At 41.7% G+C, this 19,054-nt stretch overlaps 1 protein-coding gene across 1 annotated transcript in view; it reads left to right on the top strand.

The window, feature by feature from the left end:
* Nucleotides 1–19,054, top strand: part of ERGIC1 (endoplasmic reticulum-golgi intermediate compartment 1) — a 110,435-nt gene that overhangs the window by 69,939 nt on the left and 21,442 nt on the right. The window contains exons 4-9 of the mRNA XM_088475815.1: nucleotides 1,600–1,694; nucleotides 6,008–6,132; nucleotides 7,948–8,052; nucleotides 13,591–13,651; nucleotides 16,493–16,593; nucleotides 17,051–17,173. Of these exons, the coding sequence (XP_088331941.1) occupies nucleotides 1,600–1,694; nucleotides 6,008–6,132; nucleotides 7,948–8,052; nucleotides 13,591–13,651; nucleotides 16,493–16,593; nucleotides 17,051–17,173 (610 nt within the window). The remainder of the gene's footprint in view (nucleotides 1–1,599; nucleotides 1,695–6,007; nucleotides 6,133–7,947; nucleotides 8,053–13,590; nucleotides 13,652–16,492; nucleotides 16,594–17,050; nucleotides 17,174–19,054) is intronic.

Genomic DNA, 19,054 nt, shown 5'->3' with positions numbered 1-19,054 from the left:
CAGCACAACATAAGGCCCTTGCCTTACACACTTCTGTAATACTTAGCAAGACTGCGAAACCATCGGTAACATCGAGTACAATCTGAGCCTCAGACACACTTGTACAAGCTCTGACCTTAGTCAGAAATTGCTAACCTCAGCGCATGCAGTGAAAGCCCAAGCAATGGTGTGAAAAAGCACTGGCACGCCTGTGTTTCGCCGACCACCCCCCCTCCCATCACCATCCCCAAACTGCCCTTCCTATCAATCACTCTGCGATGGGTTTGCGTAGTCTCTGCGTTCGCAGTAGCTGGTTTGAGCACATGCACTCCGGTGCATGCGCAATACGCAACAGTCGGCCGATGGCGTGCGTAATCGCAGTTGCAATCTTTGCTGTATCAAGCACTTAAGACCTGTTTTCTTTTTATTTATTTTTTTGTATGTTTACCTGGTATCGATGATAAAATTATAATCATTAACTGATAAGTGTGGAAATCCTTAAACACCCATAGCCCTAATATTCTTCCTGTTAGATTAAGATCATCTCTACATTTGATTTTTATGTAGATTTTCATAATTATATGGTCTCGTAATTTATGTATGGATCTTTGAAAGTAATTATTGAACATAGGCTGAGCCAAATTATGTTTGTATGTACAGTATTATATTTGTTGGGACACCTTTTGCCCTTAATATGGCTTGAATTCCACTAGACATGGATTCTACTAACTGTATGTTTAGTGTGGAATAATAACCCTAATGCGATGAACTGCATCTCCATTCTGTTGCCTCCACCAGCCTGAAGAGTCATGACAATGCAAGAAGGATCCATGCTTTACTGCTGTTGTCTCCTTATCCTCGCCCCACATGCATGGCGTCTTTGAAAACATGATTTGTTAGATCACATGACCCATTTCCAAACATTTAATGTTCAAATCCTGTGTTCCTGATCAAGCTAGAGGAGGTTCATCCTGTTTGCAGCAGATAGCAATGGCATAAGGACAGGCTTTCTGCTTCTGTAGACCATACGATGTAATGTGCAGTGTACTTTTTGTTGAGAGGCCCATGATTCAGATTATCCATAATTTCATGCACTGTTCCCCACCTGTGGGACTGGACACAGTGGCGCACACAAGGGAGGTTTTGAGTACACCCCCCTCCCCCTTCCTGACAGACCAATTTTGTTTTTCGGAGACTGAGGCAGCCTTGTTTATGTCTCTGCACTGGTTGCGGGCCACCCGCGGGCACGACTGAGCTACACAAGATATGGCCGAGGGAACCGCTATGCATGCCAAGCAGCAGCTCCTCTTAGATGGACCCTGGCGCCAAGCCTCCTCCTCCTTCCTTATATAATGTATGGTAAACCCCCCCTTAAAAATCCTGCGTCTGCCCACTTTCAGTTTTGCTCAAACATCCAGCAGACATTCATGACCACAGGCCTTGTGCTCAGACCCAGTTTTTGTCTGCTGGTCCACTCTGTGTACATTGTAACAACTGCCGCCCTCCAACAATTCCCCAGTGCAGCCGTTTTGCTAATGCTCACACCACTGCGAGTGCCAGCAATCATTCCACAGACCTTGGTACAGCTCATAATACATTGTGTCATGTCCTCTCTTTCAGTGTTAATGAGCTGTATGTAGACGACCCTGATAAAGACAGTGGAGGTAAAATAGATGTGCACCTGAACATAAGCCTGCCCAACCTGAACTGTGAATGTGAGTATTTGAAATGTACAAGGACTGTCATGATTTTTGTACCACATGTGGCAACATTTGTTTTTCTTTGTCCTATAATCTGAAGGTGCCTACACACATAACGATATATTATAAGATTTGCCCGATTTCGATGAATCGTGTAAAATATGTCCTAGTCGAGAGCCCCCACTCACGATCATGATGCGGATGCGCATCCCCGCTGATCGCACATTGCATCGTCAGATCTGCCGTGCAATCTCACAAGGTCGCACACAGAATATTGGAATAATGTCTCACCGGACTTGCTCCTTTTACCAGTTATAAATTCTAATAAACGTTACACACTTGACTAACATTCTGTGCTACATTCTGGGTTAAAGATCAGCGTATCCCAAAATTAAAATGTCACCTAAGAGGCATAAACGTGAAATATTCTTATTCGAAACAGGTGGCGTTAAAAATGTTATACTTTTATACAATACATTTATAATAATACTATAAACTGATGAGCTCACTTTCTCACAAAGTATTGTACACAGATCTAAAATAATACTAGTATGAAAGTGACAATTCATCTAATGTTCATGATAATAATAATGTTCTTTTATATAGCTCTTTTCTCCTAAAGGACTCCAAGTGCTTTACATTTGCCTTGACAGCACAAAATACAAAACAAGCTTAACAATGGACATTAGTGAAATGCTTGGGTGAATAGGAAAGTTTTGACTCTATTTTTGAAGGATTCTAGCATGGAGGCTTCTCGAACTGTGCGGGGAAGCAAGCTCCATAGAGTCAGAGCCACAAAGCTGAAAGCACGACCCCCAGATGAATTCCGGGAGATTCTAGGTACTGTTAATAGTCCTTCGTCAACAGATCATAGTAATCAAGTGGGACAGTAAGGGATCAGAAGCTGCTTCAGGTACCTTGGGCCATGGTCATGTAGGGCTTTGTAAGTTAGTAAACCAATCTTGAAAACGATCCGCCATCTGACAGGCAGCCAGTGAAGGGAGTAGAGAATGGCTGTTGTGGCTGGAACGGGGCTGGTTGGTTAATAGCCCGGCAGCTGCATTTTGTACCATCTGCAAGCGGTGCAATTCTTTTGCTGGGTTAGGCACCCTCCCGGGAGGGTTAGGTTTAGGGTGCGGTAAGGGGGGCTTAGGGTTAGGAGTCCCTGGGGGGGGGTGTTAGGGTTAGGCCCTACGGGGGAGGTTAGGGTAGAGGGGGAGTGGATTAGGGATAGGGTACTTACTAGCCCTGTCAGGATCTTCTCCCTTCGGGTTGCCGGCGTCTGGATATGAACTGGCGGCTATTCAGTCGCCGGGACTTCATACCCATTCCCTTTGGAGTGTGGGAGGTAACCAGAGCAGGCAGAGAAGACCCTTGTGGACACATGGAGAATGCACAAACTGCACACAGATAGTCCTGACTGAAATCAGGAAACACATTTTTATGCATTTTTGGTACCCAAAACATGATTCATTGCAGTGTGTCTTCTATGTTTGCATGTTGATCTATATGAATATAACCCTTGAATGTCAGAAACCAGTAAGATGATCAGTTCACATTTTCTTGCAACATGTATAAGGAATATTGACAAGAACTCCTATTAAGAACTTATTTGTGCATGTGTGGCAAGGGATTGTATGTGCCTGTGAATTCAGTACCATGATTACAATATTGTAATTTGATTCTTGGTCTGTGGGAGGTAAGACAGCTGCTGTTCTCCTGCAGTTACACCCCTCAGCTGGAAGGTACAGCTATGTACACAAACATACTGTACAGCACACCCCTTCAAATTGCCTAACCATGCAATTCTCATGTCACGGTGTAGTTTGTTTATATACAAATTGGGACAAATTATTACAAAGTCAAAATGTATGAACTGGTCCTTGAAAGTTGACTCAAATTTCATATATTACAGAACATATTTATCAAACTATGGCATATATGAATATAAAGCATAATTGAAAAAAAAAATTTCCATCGTTCATTTGCTTAGAAGTTTTAATTATTGTTTTTTTTTACCATTCAGCTATTGCAACTTGTTTGTGATCTTTTTATTATTTTAGTTCTATTTTTTTTTTTTTACTTTATTATTTTAGCCAGCAAAGCTGTCTCATTGGTCCTGCCACTGTGTAGGAATCCATACTGAGGCACCTGGGTGTTAGAGCTGAGGGTCCTTAGGGTTCAGGATTGCACAGACAAGACAACAGAAGACTTTCCCCTCGCTTATTGAGAACGGTGTGTCTGCTCTCTCCTGCTGATAATTACTACACCTGGTGCCGTAAAAGGGTGCAATAGGGACCCTTCTGTAGAAACTTTAGCGGTAGCACTCAGCTCAAATAAGAGACCAAAGTGTACTTACTCCAATGTTTTAGAACACATGTTCTTTCATCAGTGATACAACATTAATAAAGTAGGTCTCACCTTAAATACATTCACCACAAGTACAACAGTCAGGAGCTAGTTGTCGACTTCGCCAATGCATTACCATGTATACTGTGTGTGTGATATATAAATATGTGTTTTATGTATGTATCCATCTGCATCTGCAGTACCCGACTCCGCTCGGGTGGAAGTTTGTGATCTGTCTTTCCCTAGGCAGCCAGCTCCCTCCCTCAGTGGGCTGCACTCTGGTGATCTCTGCCACTTGGTCATCAGCTCCCTTGTACTGAGCTATGCCTCCTGCACAGAAACAACCTCTAGGGACGGGATCGGTATGAAATATCGCCTGTCCGGCGGTTTGAATCCCGACGCTGGAACACCGGCAGTGAAGATCCCAACAGGTAAGTATTTTTTCTATTTACTAACCTAACCCCATCCTAACCCTAACCCTCCCTTACAGGGGGTTAGGGTCAGGCACCCTCTAAGTGACTAAATCTAACCCCCTCCTTCCCTGCAGCTTAAACCTAACCCCCCGCCCCCCCCCCCCCCCCCTCCGGGAGCCCCTAACCTATCCACCAACTCCTCACCCCCCCCGGCTGTCCGTGCCCGGCGTTCCTTCGTTTTGTATGCCGGGTGTTGGGCTCCCGGCATATATAAGATGACAGGCATCGGGATCGCCTGTCATTAGACCCCTGCCGGGATTAGACACTTGGGAAGCCGGCGGTCGGCATTTCGACCATCAGCTTCCTGACTGCATCCCCTAGGGACTTGTACTGAGCAGGTATCTCTGTTCTCTTCAGTAACTGCCCTCCGGTATTCTCATCACTGAGGACAGTGCCGCAGCCTCTCCAGATGACAGGGAGCTCTACCGATCACTAGACATAAATGGTCCCTGAACAGCAGGTACACCAGCACTTTTTTAATGGTCTCCTTAGGTGGCATCTGCCTTCTTTACTCCAGGCTCTGGACTCCTCTCTTTCCTCACAGCAAAAGCTCCTCTTCGGAGCATAGGGCTGGAAATAATTTAGACTTGCAGAGAGCACAGCTCCCTGACGACCTATCATGATGATCCTTAGCCTAAAACCTGTCTGGAAAAATTACCTACACAACGGCGAAAACCATATCAAAATCAATTCAGTGGTACCGGAGTCTACGCAATCAGACAAACAGACATTCTTAGACGAGGCATGAGCTGCCATATACACACTATATATGTATATATATGTATGTATATGTGTGTGAATGTATATATGTGTGTGTGTGTAGATAGATAGATAGAGATCTATCTATCTATCTATATATATCTATCTATCTATCTTACACACAAAAGCTTTCTGTCTGGCACTCCGAGTCATATGCAATGGTAACTGGCTCTTAGTGGGCATGTCTCCTCCAGACATAGAAACCTTGAAGGAGGCGGCACTCTGAGACTTTGGTGTAGTGAAACAACATGGTGGGTTAGTATTATGATTTGGAGGAAGAGAAACATTTAGTATTAGAAGTTTGATAATGGTTTGGGTTTGGAAGCTGTAAAACAGACCAATACATAATACTGGTGAATTAGTATTCTAGATGTGCGTGGACCCCACGTTTTGGTTTGGGCAAAACCACCCTCAAATGCTATGGTTTTGGCAAAACCACCCTCTGGGCACCTCCACATTATGCCTCTGGCTGCAAATCAATTTATAGAACACATGATGGAGATATTTAGTACCATTAAAATTTAAAAACTGTTTTTAACACATCCCCATTGTTGTCAGTGTTATCCCTGGTCTTCCAGCTGTGCAATCCTCCAATTACACAGGAATTTTTGCTCCAACTGTTTGGCAACTTAATTTTTTCTTTTAAATAAAAATAATCAGTCCTGTCACTAGCCAAAAAATGATGGGCTTTTTTGAGTTATCGGTTTACTCGTGTGCGTGAATTATTTACTGTTCTTTTTGTGTTAGTGGTAGGACTGGATATTCAGGATGAAATGGGCAGGCATGAAGTTGGTCACATTGATAATTCTATGAAAATTCCACTGAATAATGGCAATGGCTGCCAGTTTCAAGGACGCTTCACTATAAATAAGGTATTGTACTTATTGTTGTTTATGATTCAGGTTCCTTATTGAATAAACTAATTATTCCTCTTTTACCATTGGAAATGACCCTGGAGTTTACTGTAGGCCCCAACCATTGCTGTGGTAGAATGATGATTTGGCCTACCTAACACAGCTCTCTCTGTTATATCCAAACACATGTAATCTTTAAACTCTATAGTTACAGCATAAATTAGGATCTGTATCAATGAGGCGATTTTTAGATCCTGACGTAATCGTTGTCTGTTCTGATAGTTTCAGACACTTTGTGATTGCCTCTAATAATATATGCGGGGTGGCTAATTATGTATGAATGAGTTGTATAATAGTACACAGAACTTGTATATGGGTTACGCGAAAGCCTATGGCATAATATGGGTGGGACAAGATCAACACAATTGTACAACGCCCCATAGAAGCTAATTACTGTCTGATATAACAGCCTGGAGAGTTTGTAGTGGTGCCAGCATGAGTAAATCACAACACATCACTCTCAGATCATAAAGGAGAGAATGTCATATATTCCTTCATTCCTTGTAGATTTACCTATGCAAGTTTCACCTTCTATGACTGGCTCAATTCCCTGGCTCACTAGACTATTATGGGGAAGCTTGGGGTTTCTTTGGTTATGTCGGGGAGGGATTTTGTGATGTACGCTTATATATAGGTAGTGATTAGCAATGGATCACTAACCCTGTGTGCAATTTTCCTTCTGAAGCTATCCACACCACAAACACAACATTTACTATACATGGCAGCACTATCCCAGTCATGAGAGAGGTCTGTAAGGTTTATTACATTTTTTCATTATGGAAATGTTTTGTTACTACTATGTAAAAAAAAAAAAAAAGCAACGCATGAAAGAGTTGATACAAAGTTGCAATGAAAATTGTGCGTTTGTAACTTAAAAGAAATGTGCACGAAAAATGATGTGTTATTGTACATATGCAGAGCTGTAAATCTCCAAATGTGGCCTGCTCTGTGTGTGCAGCATTTGCAAAGATATGTCTCCTAACAGGCATATATGCTCTTCAGGGCCACCGAGGGAAAGGGGTAGCGGGTACTAATTACCTGGGCTTGTTAAAGGGGCCCAGCAGGGGTCCGAGTCTGATGCCCTCCTCTCCCTCTTACCTGTCAGCAGCCCAGCACACGATGATGTGTGCTGGGCTGCAGTAGGAGACCAAGGGGAGACTGCTCGCTGCCGCTGAGCAGCAGTAGTCTCCTCTCCTCTGCCTGTGATGGGAAGCGATCACGCACCCCCCCTGGATTTACACCAGGCAGAGGAGCTCACAGCACCCCTCTCCCCAGTGTGCAAATATTTTATTTTTTTTAATTGTATGGGGGTGCGTGGACACACCTCCCACAATTAGGCCACGCCCAGCCCGGCTTCTACGGCTCTGATGCTCTTACGTGCTGGTCTGCAAAGGCTGCTCTTACTGAACTGAATTTACACAAGATGCACACTTTGGGGCTGATGCAGATATGAATGTACACCCATTTGCTGTGTGTATGTGCAGTGGATGTTCTGTTTCAAATGGGAATGTCAGTACGGAGTGGGGTCTTACGTTTGATTTATTTTTTTTTGGGTGGGGAGGGGGTCCAGCTATTATATTTATATATCTGTAGCCATTCTCCTTTATACTGCGGAATTGGTCATTTTATTTTACAGACTTGAATGCTGCACTTTGAAATCGGTGGACTGAATAGACTGGCCCCTCGTTATATAGGCTGCTGAAAGTGTTTGAACAATGTAGTTTGTTATAATTTCACTATGATTGTGTAATTGTATATTCATTTGGTAATTAGGTGCCTGGAAACTTCCATGTGTCCACACACAGTGCCACAGCTCAGCCACAAAACCCTGACATGAGTCACTTCATTCACAAGTTGAGCTTTGGCGATTTTTTACAGGTGAGTGATCAGACAGACGACTTCTATTCTGCTATCTAATGCATCATACTAAATAGGTGTGATAAAAGGCTGGAGGGAATTATTGGAGTCTAGACCTAAATTGCTATTCAGACAAACATAACCTATATACATAGGACATGTATATATGGATATAACAGGCTTGCTTGTTTGCAGACTGCTGCTTTCATCTTTCTCTTCTCCACTGGTCTGCCTTACTGTGTATACTGTATACAGGAGCAACAGTTCATGTAAAATGTATTTAACATCAAAGCACAAGGTTTTAAATTGTAAGGTTTAATAAAACTGGCAGCCTGATGTTTATATAGGGGAGGTTTTATTTTTTTTATTACTAGTTGCACTGTTATTAATTTGATTGGCTACTAAGGGCACTGCTCTTTATTTCATGGAGTACTGGGGGTTCTGTTTCAAGGGGTACTGGAGGTACGGCTATATAAGTATTGGGGGCACTTCAATTTAGTTAATCAGGAAAGGTGCATCATTACTTTATGTGCCACAATGCACATGGCTACCAGTTTATTAAACACATCTTCATCCCATGTGCCGTGAATCTCCCCCCAACATTGCTAGAAGATCTGCACCAGATTTACGTTAACAGCTTTTGGTAATAGGTAATATTATTTTAATTATTATTAATAAAACTAAGCGCACACAGCATTCGGTTTATATGCTTTTCCTTTCTTTGAACCATGCAAAATATCTATCTGTTTCCTTAAGAGAGAAGTTTTTTTTACTGTTGTTTTTATCCATTCAGAGAATAGTTTATGGTGATAAAATCACCTTGAGCAATTGTGTCACCAGCACAATGTTGGAAGCTGCTGCTTAGGGTTGTGGTAAGATCGATTAATTAAAGCTGTATATTTACTTTAAGTTGAACCACTTTTAATTTTCTTCCATCCGTAGGAAGAAGTAAAATCTGAGTATGCTTTGTTCCTGCAGCCCTGCATGAGCTCAGTGTATGATCTCACTCAGTGTTTGTGTATTGTGCCATGTGACTTATATAACTGTTATACCCACCCAGGAACACTCACAGGCAGCACAGGGCCATTGTGAGGAAATTGGCGGTTCCCCAATTGGGCAAGATGTGTGATCCCATTTTATAGCGTCAGACAGCTGTATAAACCTAATGCATATAGAGGTGTGGCTGCTACTTGTAGAGATCCCTCACTGTGTGAGTTACAGCTTGGGAACTATACAATAGTTTGTATTGTGAGTAACAGCTCTGTCTGATACTGCTCCTATGACGATCTATTGAGTTATTAATTTGCAGCACTAATCCCGGCGCTCGGGATCCCAGCAGTCTGTATACGAATGTAGGCATCCCAACAGGGTTAGGATCAGGGGCATTTTAAGAGAGGAGAGGGCCCATATGCAGCCTCCGTTTGGGCCCCCTCCTCTCCGTTGGCGCACTTATGGCCTGATTCAGACCCGCTCGCTAGGCTGCCGATGTTCGAAATCTGCGAGTGCGTAGAAGACTCAGTGCGCATGCGCGAACCAGTCCATGCGATCGCCCCTTGTACATAGACGCCTCGCTAGAATAAGTGACAGGACGAGCCATTTGTGGGTGGTGACTGGTTGGACGATGGAAGCGGGGGAGTGGTGGTGCAAAAGCAGGTGTCTGTGCGTCTTAACGCCATTTCAGAGGTGTGCATAATTAAGACGCAGTGTCATTATACACGTCACATAGCTGAATTACGCACAGCAGCACTCGCAGTGCTTGCGGTAGGGTATGGTCAGCCACAAGTGCTGCTTATGGGTCCGATGTTACTCTGTTACTGATTGTTGCATACGCTTCCTGGAGATGATGTGTATTACTAAGGGAAAGTGGGCATCTTAAAACAGGCTGGTGGGCGTCTATACACACCACGATCGCATGCCAAGACATAGTGGGCGTGCTAATGCCTTGCGATCGCAGGATTTGCATACTTTGGCAGCTGACGGCTGCGTGTGAACGCATCTAGCGAGCGGGTCTGAATCAGGCCTTTAGTGTGGTAGATTCTGTCTACATGTCATAATCTACTGTGCATGCGCGGAAAATGGCCCCCGCAACAATTTTCCTGGGCAGGTCACTGGGAAAATGGCCGCCGCCATTTTCCCAGGGATTTTTTTTTTTTTGCTGCTCTGCAGCGCCGGTTTGGCGCTGCGGAGCAGCACATCAGAATCTGCGGAGATTTAAGTATTTATTAACTGTGGGTGCAGGGTGTGCGGTGTGGGACCCCCTGGATCCGGGGGTCTGTGTGCACTGTACACCTTGCACCCATTCTAAAGATGCCTATGGTTAGGATACCGAAACCTGTCGATAAGTACCCTAGTGACTAAATCTAAACACCCCTCTCCCTAGTGCCTAGACCCAACCCCAATACTTACCGTCGGGGTGCCGGCGCCGGGATTCTGACTGGTGTCGGGATTCCAGCACCGGCTTCCTGACAGCCGGGATTTCATACCTCCTGTCTGTAGTTTCCTAGTCGCTTAAAATTTTCATTACTCTGTCTAACTGGACCAAACAATGCACTTCAAGGTGCCTGCCTGCTTCCCTGTAAGTTAAATATGCGCCTAGGCTTGTGAGAAAGCTCACAATAAACCCTGCAAATTGTACATATGAGTAAATGTCATTTCAAGTCCAAGGAGTAGATTTACTAAAGCTTCTAGAAAGAGGTGGTGTTGCCCAGATCAGCCAATCAGATTCTATATATGATTTCTTTATTGCATTCGAGAAAGATTTAGAATTATATGGCTTAAATTAATAGCAAGAGTGAGTCAATTATTAATAAACAATTTATTTTTGTTACATTGAGCTATGTGTGTCCAACTATGCTCTTTTCCCACTAAAATGCTTCTGGAACATACTGGTAGACATTATAATCATCCTCTCTGGCCCCACCCTCTGCTACTGAATGCTGTAAATGGTGCCATTAAGCAGGGAGAGGTGTAGCCATCGTGAAATGATTCATTTTGAATCGTGACATCAAGTCCCCCATGGTCAGTGAGCGAATCTGGGAGGCATGTCTGCTATCCCTGTATTCGGGAGATCTTCCAAAAACTCTAAGGAGTCAATCCAATTAGGTGCGAGCTGTTTTCATGACAAACTCGCACTGCAAAGCAGTTGTAATCCAATTCCAAACTCTCATTTCTTTCTTCAGAGGAAAATCTTGTTTTTTTGTACGCACACCCCTGAGGGTGTGAGATTGTAGGGAAAATCTTCATTTTAAGGTAAAAATGTCGGTACACAGTGCAGAACCCATGGACAACCCCCCTAATAACTAATTAGGCATTTTTTGTTTAATTAGTTTTTTTTTTTTCATAAATGCATAAATCAGCCATTTGACCTCATTTACAAACCTGCAGTACTCTCCATAATGTCCACTAACCGTCTTCTGTGGGATCCTGCTAACACATTTGTCACTTTTTTGGGGTCCAGGATGGTTACCCCACTTTTCCTGCCCTCCTCCACAACATACTTGCCTGCTCTCCAGTAACAGCCGGGAGGCTCCCAAAAATCATGTGGTGCTCCTGGCATCCCGGAAAAGTGGGCCGCACTAATTAGATTGACCCCTAAACTGGAATGTGCAAAAGTCTCCCTATTATAGGATGAAACCGGATCTCCTCCAGCTCCTGAGCTGGTGCAAATTTCAAGTAGCAATGGCTGTGCCAGGCAGGAACATATTCATAAATACATACTCTCCACCTCTTTATGTAATGTTATTAATCTTGCCCCTAGATCTCATTTAGGGGTCTATTTACTAAGCAGTGTTAGGAGACAGAGTGAAAAGTGATAAGGTGTCAGCCAATCAGCTCCTAACTGTCATTTTTCAAACAAAGCCTGTGAGATGGCAGTTAGAGTGAAAAGTGATAAGGTGCCAGCCAATCAGCTCCTGTCTCCTAACACTGCTTAGTAAATAGACCCCTTAGCAAGAAATGCCATTGCTCCAGCTCCTCCTATTAGAGAACAATTTTAGATCTACAAACATCGCCATCTTTTTTTTGTACTTTTTATTGCATTAATGTCTAACGGCCTGATTTAGAGATGAGCGCAATTGTGACTACGTACGCAGATCGAGTGATTGTCAGTGCACATGTGTATAAGCCACACTGCGCATTCGCAGTGATCGCATTGCGATTATGGACTCAGAGGAATCCATCGCAAAGTGAGTGGCAGGCTGTCAGTGTTTGGGACTGGTAACGGGTGGTGGTCATAAGAACGCAGGCTTGTCTGACCGGCTGAACGCCACTACTTGGGCATGCATAAATTAGCCCTTGCGATCTCCTGCACAGCTCTGCGTGTCAGGAGAGCTGCCAAATCTGCGGCAGTTCTGACCTTCCGCAAGGACAAGCTGACCGCTCGATGTACTTCGATGTTACCAATGTGTACACAGGTAAGCAACGTCTTTCACATGTGAGAAGGCAGAAGTGGGCGTCCTTATGCTGTGGTGCTCTTTGGACTCATTGCCATATTTTCGCTGCTGCTTTCTGTAGCTAATCGCAACTGCAATCGCATTAGCGTCAATCTCTGAATCAGTATTTTGCTAAACGTAATCTATGCTTTTTACTGGGTATGATGTCTAGTTTTTACACTACTGAAGAAAATAAATTGTTTTTAAATAAATGAGTTGGGTATGGAATGTTGACATTCATAATGTCGATGTTCATTACGTCGACATGATCATAATGTTGACGTTGATCATGCCGACTGTCGTCATGTAGATGAAGTGTCGACGTGTAAGTGCCTAATCTTAACACCACTCACCCAACCCCCTTCCCTTCACTCACCAACCTAACCCTAGCCCTTGGGGCCTAATCCCAATGTGGGCATTTTGACAGTGTTGACATTTCACCTTTTCACATTCTGAGATTTTAACAATCATAACAATGTCTACTTCATAACTCACAACATTGTGATATCGGTGTTTTAAGATTGCCGACCTATTGACTACATTCCAAATAGGTTTTTTTTTTAGTAGCTTATTCTTTAAAAATATATATTTTATGGGCATTATAAAGGGAAATTGATGAGCATAGGTAATAGTTTTTTTTGCTTTTATGCAGTTATCACTTCTAATATCTTTATCACTTATTTCTAAAATGTAACAAGGGTCCCGCAGCTTCATACACACTGGAGGAACAAAGCAGCATTAAAACTATAAAGTTTTGCCACAGCGCACCCACAAAGCCACAAGTTACATAGAAGAACATAACTATACAGATCTGCATAATTAAAAGCTGCCGAGTACATAGTTGGTTTAAGAGAGAGGGGGCCCTGCTCATAATACCTTACATTCTAGAGGGCTGTGGGGGGGGACAGAGGTAGTTTCCATTCCTTGAAGAACCCATTTATAACTACTATACTTGCAGAAATCAATTGATTCTTATACCAACTTTTGTTTCAGGCACAAATTACATCCATTCCCTAAGTGAGATCCTATTTAAAAGTTCATTGCAGATTTAAATGACATTTTTGATGTATGTAGTTCTTTATTTAGCCTTTTCTCTAACAAAGATCCTCCCATTTGTGTCTCCTTATAGGTTACAAACATTCATGGTGCCTTCAATGCTCTGGCAGGAGCAGACCGACTCTCTTCCAATCGTACGTACAGTTTACCATAAAATTCACAAATTTAAAATGACTACCTTAACTCTAAAGGTGCATACACACAACGATTTTTTGAACGATTATAGTTAACGATATCGTTCAATCATTGAAAAAATCGTTCACTTTCTGAGTGACAACGATGAACGATTATCGTTCATGCGTGTTCACGTTTGTAGTTCAGTCAGACTTGTCAACTCAACGATTTTCATTAAGGGAATATGCAAAAATCGTTTGTAGTGCAAAAAAATCATTCATTACACTTTAAAAAATCTGACAGATAATCTCACAGAAAATCGTTCATAAAATCGTTGGTAACAAAATCGTTGTGTGTGTATGCAGTTTTATAATGGGATCTTTGCACTCTAGAGAGAGACCGTAAATCATGAAAGCTTTAAAATGTTCTGTATTCTTTAAGTTCGATTCAAGAAAAATCTTATTAAACAACAATATGTAGGCAATTGGAATGCTCACAGCAAAGCCTGGTATTTCAGGAGACGTTATACTGCATATAACAAAGGCAGTATCATGATCATCACTGTAGATAAAGGAATAGGGTACCCCAGCAGTACAAGGTAGCAATGTGAGGCTCCTGTAGCAACGACAAAGGAGACTTCCCTATGATATGAAGTCCTTGCATATGGCTTATTCATATCTTTATTGAATACATTGGATACAGCATTCAATGTTGGTAAACATATGTGAACATTTACGGTGTGCGCCACCTTACATCTCTGCTGCACTCCAGGTCACTTCATAGAGGCTCACATACCTTAATACTCAACAGGTCATGCTTTGTGGATTTCTTTAACCACTTAACTAATAATAGTCTTTCCCAGAAACCAGTTAGAAATTGTTTTTTTTTTTTTTTTTTTTTTTTAATTAAAGTTTTCCAATGTATTTTTTTTTTTTTTTTTTAATTATTTATTATTATTTTTTTAGAAAAACATACCTAATTGGTATTTTGCACCCCCCCTGTTTCCACAGGCTCCCATTGTAAAATCACCTCCAATGACCCCATCAGAAATGGCTCCCCCAGTGGCAAAAGATCCCCAGCAATATCACCCCCCACTCCCAGTAGCAATGGGCCTCCACTGTATTGGTGCCCTCTCCTCCCCATGTGTCACTGTATGTTAATTTGTATTTTTATATTGCTTTCCCCCCCCCCTCTTCCTGCCCAATTATGTTCCCCTCCTCGCATACATAGTGCATGTGTCCCAGAGTGATGTTCGCACAGCTTTCTGGTGCGCAATTTCAGGAGTGATGTCGGTGGTCACAGACCACAGTATCACTCCCAGAGGGTTGTAGCAGGAGAACATGTGGAGAACGGATTTCCTCCATATAGATGAGGACACATGGGATGCAGCCGTGTCAGGTGAAACTCTCTTGGCTGCGCCCGCAGCCATCTGTTTGTGGCAGGCAAGTGGTTAATCATGCACATAATCTGTTGGGAAAACATGAGGGTTGAGCCTGAGAGCCGCTGCCTCAATTCATTTGAACTAAAAACTTCTGCATACTTCTATAAATCATTGGGCCTCTCTTGTGCAGTATATTATTTACCATCTCTGTGTCATGGGTTAAGTAAGGGAACAATCATGGTGGTCCTGTTGATTGTCATCTTCAGATGGTTTACAGTATATAATTTGTTCTCATCCATCTGCTGGACCAGGATTCCTGTCCCTTAGAAGACCACTTTAATTTATACCTGGTGAATTCACTAGTCACCCTTCCTGGGTCATATGTTAGAAGTATCACACCCTGATTCCCACTCCAATATGTGTCTATGATATAGAAGTTGTGCTCTTTATATTATAAGAACTTTTTATAGTAACCAGTGCTGGTGAATCTTGACGTGTAAAGCAGAAGTATAAATGTGTTTGACACCCAAAGGGCAAAATTTACTAAGCGGCGGGCTCTAAACCCCGGCGGTTTCGCGGTGGTTTTGTTATCCGCAGATTTACTAAGGCCAGAACCGCCGTCAAAACACATTTTAGAATATAATAGAACAGGCCTGTCATTAACAAACCGCCACCAAACCCCCAGGGATTAGAACCTGCAATCAAACCGCCGGGGTTTAGAACACGCGGCTTAGTACATTTTGTCCAAAGTTTTAAAACAGCAGGAATTGCTGGGCTGAACAAGTGGCACATCCCTGGATGTGACCTAAAGAATGTTGTCCAAAGTCTGATGGTCAGATCACTGCAAACCAGATACATTGGCTATTTTCTCCAGGGACTCGTCTGACTTATTTAATGAATTATAAACAGTCTCTTACAACTTTAATATGAATACAATATCCCAGTATTCCATGGCGTTGATGCTTTCTAAGAAAATATCTGTACATTTTCCAACTTATTTTTATTGCAATAAATTGATATTGTGATGCGCAGATGCTTTTTTAATTATCTTTTTCCCCTATAATTTACAAACCTTGTTTAAAGATCTAATTGTGTATTAGAACAATACCCACCCATCCGCAATTGTATACTATACTGTACTATATAAATCAATGGCTACAAATATCTAATTGGTTGCTGTGATTTTAGTTTCAATGTTCACATGTGAGCAATGTTCCCATACTGTACAACGGTCATTGTCTCCTTCCATTCAGGAGAACCACTTGCAGCTAAGAATTTAAACTGGATTTTTTTTCTTATGACCAATTCATACTGAAGCCTTGTACCTTCCCTGATTTTAATTTTGTTTATTTTCAATGAATTGTGTTTGTCTCTTGTTTCATCATTGTAATGCATGTGATCATGATTCTAGCTTCCAAGCGCGCACAGGTGTATTTAATGACATTTTATTGATTTTCACTGGCCTTTATTACTCACACAGCTCTGGCTTCCCATGATTACATCTTAAAGATCGTGCCAACTGTATATGAAGACTCGAGTGGCAAGCAGAAGTTTTCTTACCAGTACACTGTAGCTAATAAGGTAGGCCCTGTCTGCAGAATGATGGCTGGCAGTGGGGTTGGCAACATTGAGTGTCTGATCTAAAAGGATGATGTAAGTTTTATTAAATTGCACAGAAGGTGGTTGTTGCCAGCAGGCAAGAGACGAAAAGGCAGACTTCTTACAGAAAACAAAATTCCAAAATAGTTACATAATTCAAGTCCAATGTAATCCTCAGATAACAATAGAAGGCCTCGGTTATTTACATAATCACTAATCACGGTGAGACCGTATACAGTTCTATTGCTCCTGCTCTCTTCTAAATGTGAAATTATTTCTTGTCCAGTCTTTTGATTTACCAATAAGAGCTCTTGACCATCGGTATCAGTGCTCTACAGGGCATGTGTGCAGAGAATTAAGAAGTTATAGCAAGATGTTTCTGTGTACCTCTGTAATTGCTTTCAATCCTTATTAAATTGACTTTCTATAAATCGTCTAGGAATATGTAGCATACAGCCACACAGGACGAATTATCCCCGCCATCTGGTTTCGGTATGATCTCAGCCCCATCACAGTGAAATATACAGAGAGGCGGCAACCCATGTATCGGTTCATAACCACGGTGAGTATTGGTCGCCCACCAAGCGTCTAATTGCAGGGAGGAGCATCCATCATGCTAAGCTAATTATGCATAGCTAGTGGCCTTTTATAAAAGGTTGTTTGGGCTTTTAGTTTTTTAAACCAAAATTAGAAGTGGATGGATTTCTACTTGTTTAAACGTAAGATAGTTTCAAGTCAGTCATTAGGTAGTCATGGTCAAATATTGTTCTGACCTGTTTGTACAGTCCAAGCTCAAATGATCTTGATAAGAGATATACAATATTTTTCTTCTAACTAGTTATAAGCAAGTCGATTGTTTTGCACTTCTTTGGCAAGCTAATGGTATACAATTACCATACTTGCCAACTTTCCATGAATGTTAGGGAGACTCCCTGAAATAGTAGCAATCTCAGAGTATTCCTGATTGCACCTTACCCCCATTATATAGCTTTTATATACTTGGGGGGTAAAAAAAAGAAATCCAAGATGTATACATTCAAATGGTATATGTACCATTTCCTGCATTGGTTATAAGGCACAATGATCCCTATGGCTTCATGTATTTTCTGAAAAGTATCAGTGTGTTTTCATCAACATGTAGATCTTACTAACTGCTTTAGGGCTCATTTACTTGGGTGTAAATCAATTTTTTGACACACTTATCAGATGTAGTAGCACACGTCCACTTTACCGCCATGCTCATAGGTGATGCTTTCACAATGCTTTAAGTAGGCAAGTATGACTATTCTTTAATGAACCATCAATCCTTGTATAAAATGTATTTATACAAATTGGCTATTTTAAATATAAATAAAAATCTGTTCTCTTCTGATATTTATTATTCTGACTTTTTATTGACACACCAAATGATGATGATGAAAACATCCTCTAAAACATTGATTTATTAATGAATGTTTGACCAATAAGTCAATACATTTATTTTACAGGCTGAGGTGACCAGGAATGGGTAATAAACATTAGAGAACAAAATATCCCTGTGTTCAAAAAACTTAAACAAGTTTTTGTGACTTAAAACAAATTTCAAGTGAAAGTGTATTGAAACATGTTGGAGCCAGTGTTGAATAGATCAGGTCACTAGTGTGTCACATAGGTGAATGTCAGTGCCCAGAATCAGCAGATGCAGAACAGGCAGGAAACAGAGTTACCTAAATCTCCTTTTGCCTGTGAGAACCATGGAATAATGTTGAACTATTGAACATTATCACCTCTTGGTGCAGCCATTCTCGTAAGACAACTACTTGCACAATCTGTCAAGGTTTTGGTACTTTTACACAACTTGTAAACAAGTTACAGTTGTTTAAACACGTTGCCTGCAATCAGCAAATGGAACCAGGCCATTTGCTGCAAAGGGTGGTTGTGATGTTCTCATATACGGAATAAATCACTGGAAGTCTGCTGCACTTGCTGCCAAAAACATATTGCCTCACAATAAATATATACTGTGTATGTGTATGCATGTGTATATACACATAACATAACAACACATTGATGCCTCTACACAACCGGCACAGTCATCAGCAGTTGTGTGGAGGCTCTGAGACGTTGCTATCTGTATGTTGAATTATTAAAGACTGCTGAAAAGTTCCCAAATGCCGAGTCCTCTGGATAAGTATACTTCATATTTACGCGGTCACCAAGACAATTTGATATCATACTGAGAGAGCCAGACCCATTGGAATTTGTGCATGCATGTATGTATATATAAGATATAATATATATATATATATATATATATATATATTATATCTATCATTTACATTGAACAATATATTTTACCTTAATAGTCCATGTCTGAATTTTAATACCAACTACATCAGAGTTCTATTCATAAAGCATAATTCTGGTAAAAGTGGGCAAACTGATGGAGCCAATGTTCTCAGCG

Source organism: Taudactylus pleione, unplaced genomic scaffold (assembly GCF_031769625.1).
Source record: "Taudactylus pleione unplaced genomic scaffold, aTauple2 ptg000178l, whole genome shotgun sequence".
NCBI classification, from domain to species: domain Eukaryota; kingdom Metazoa; phylum Chordata; class Amphibia; order Anura; family Myobatrachidae; genus Taudactylus; species Taudactylus pleione.
The sequence above is the reverse complement of the archived record's forward strand: the minus strand, read 5'-3'. Positions and strand labels throughout refer to the sequence as shown.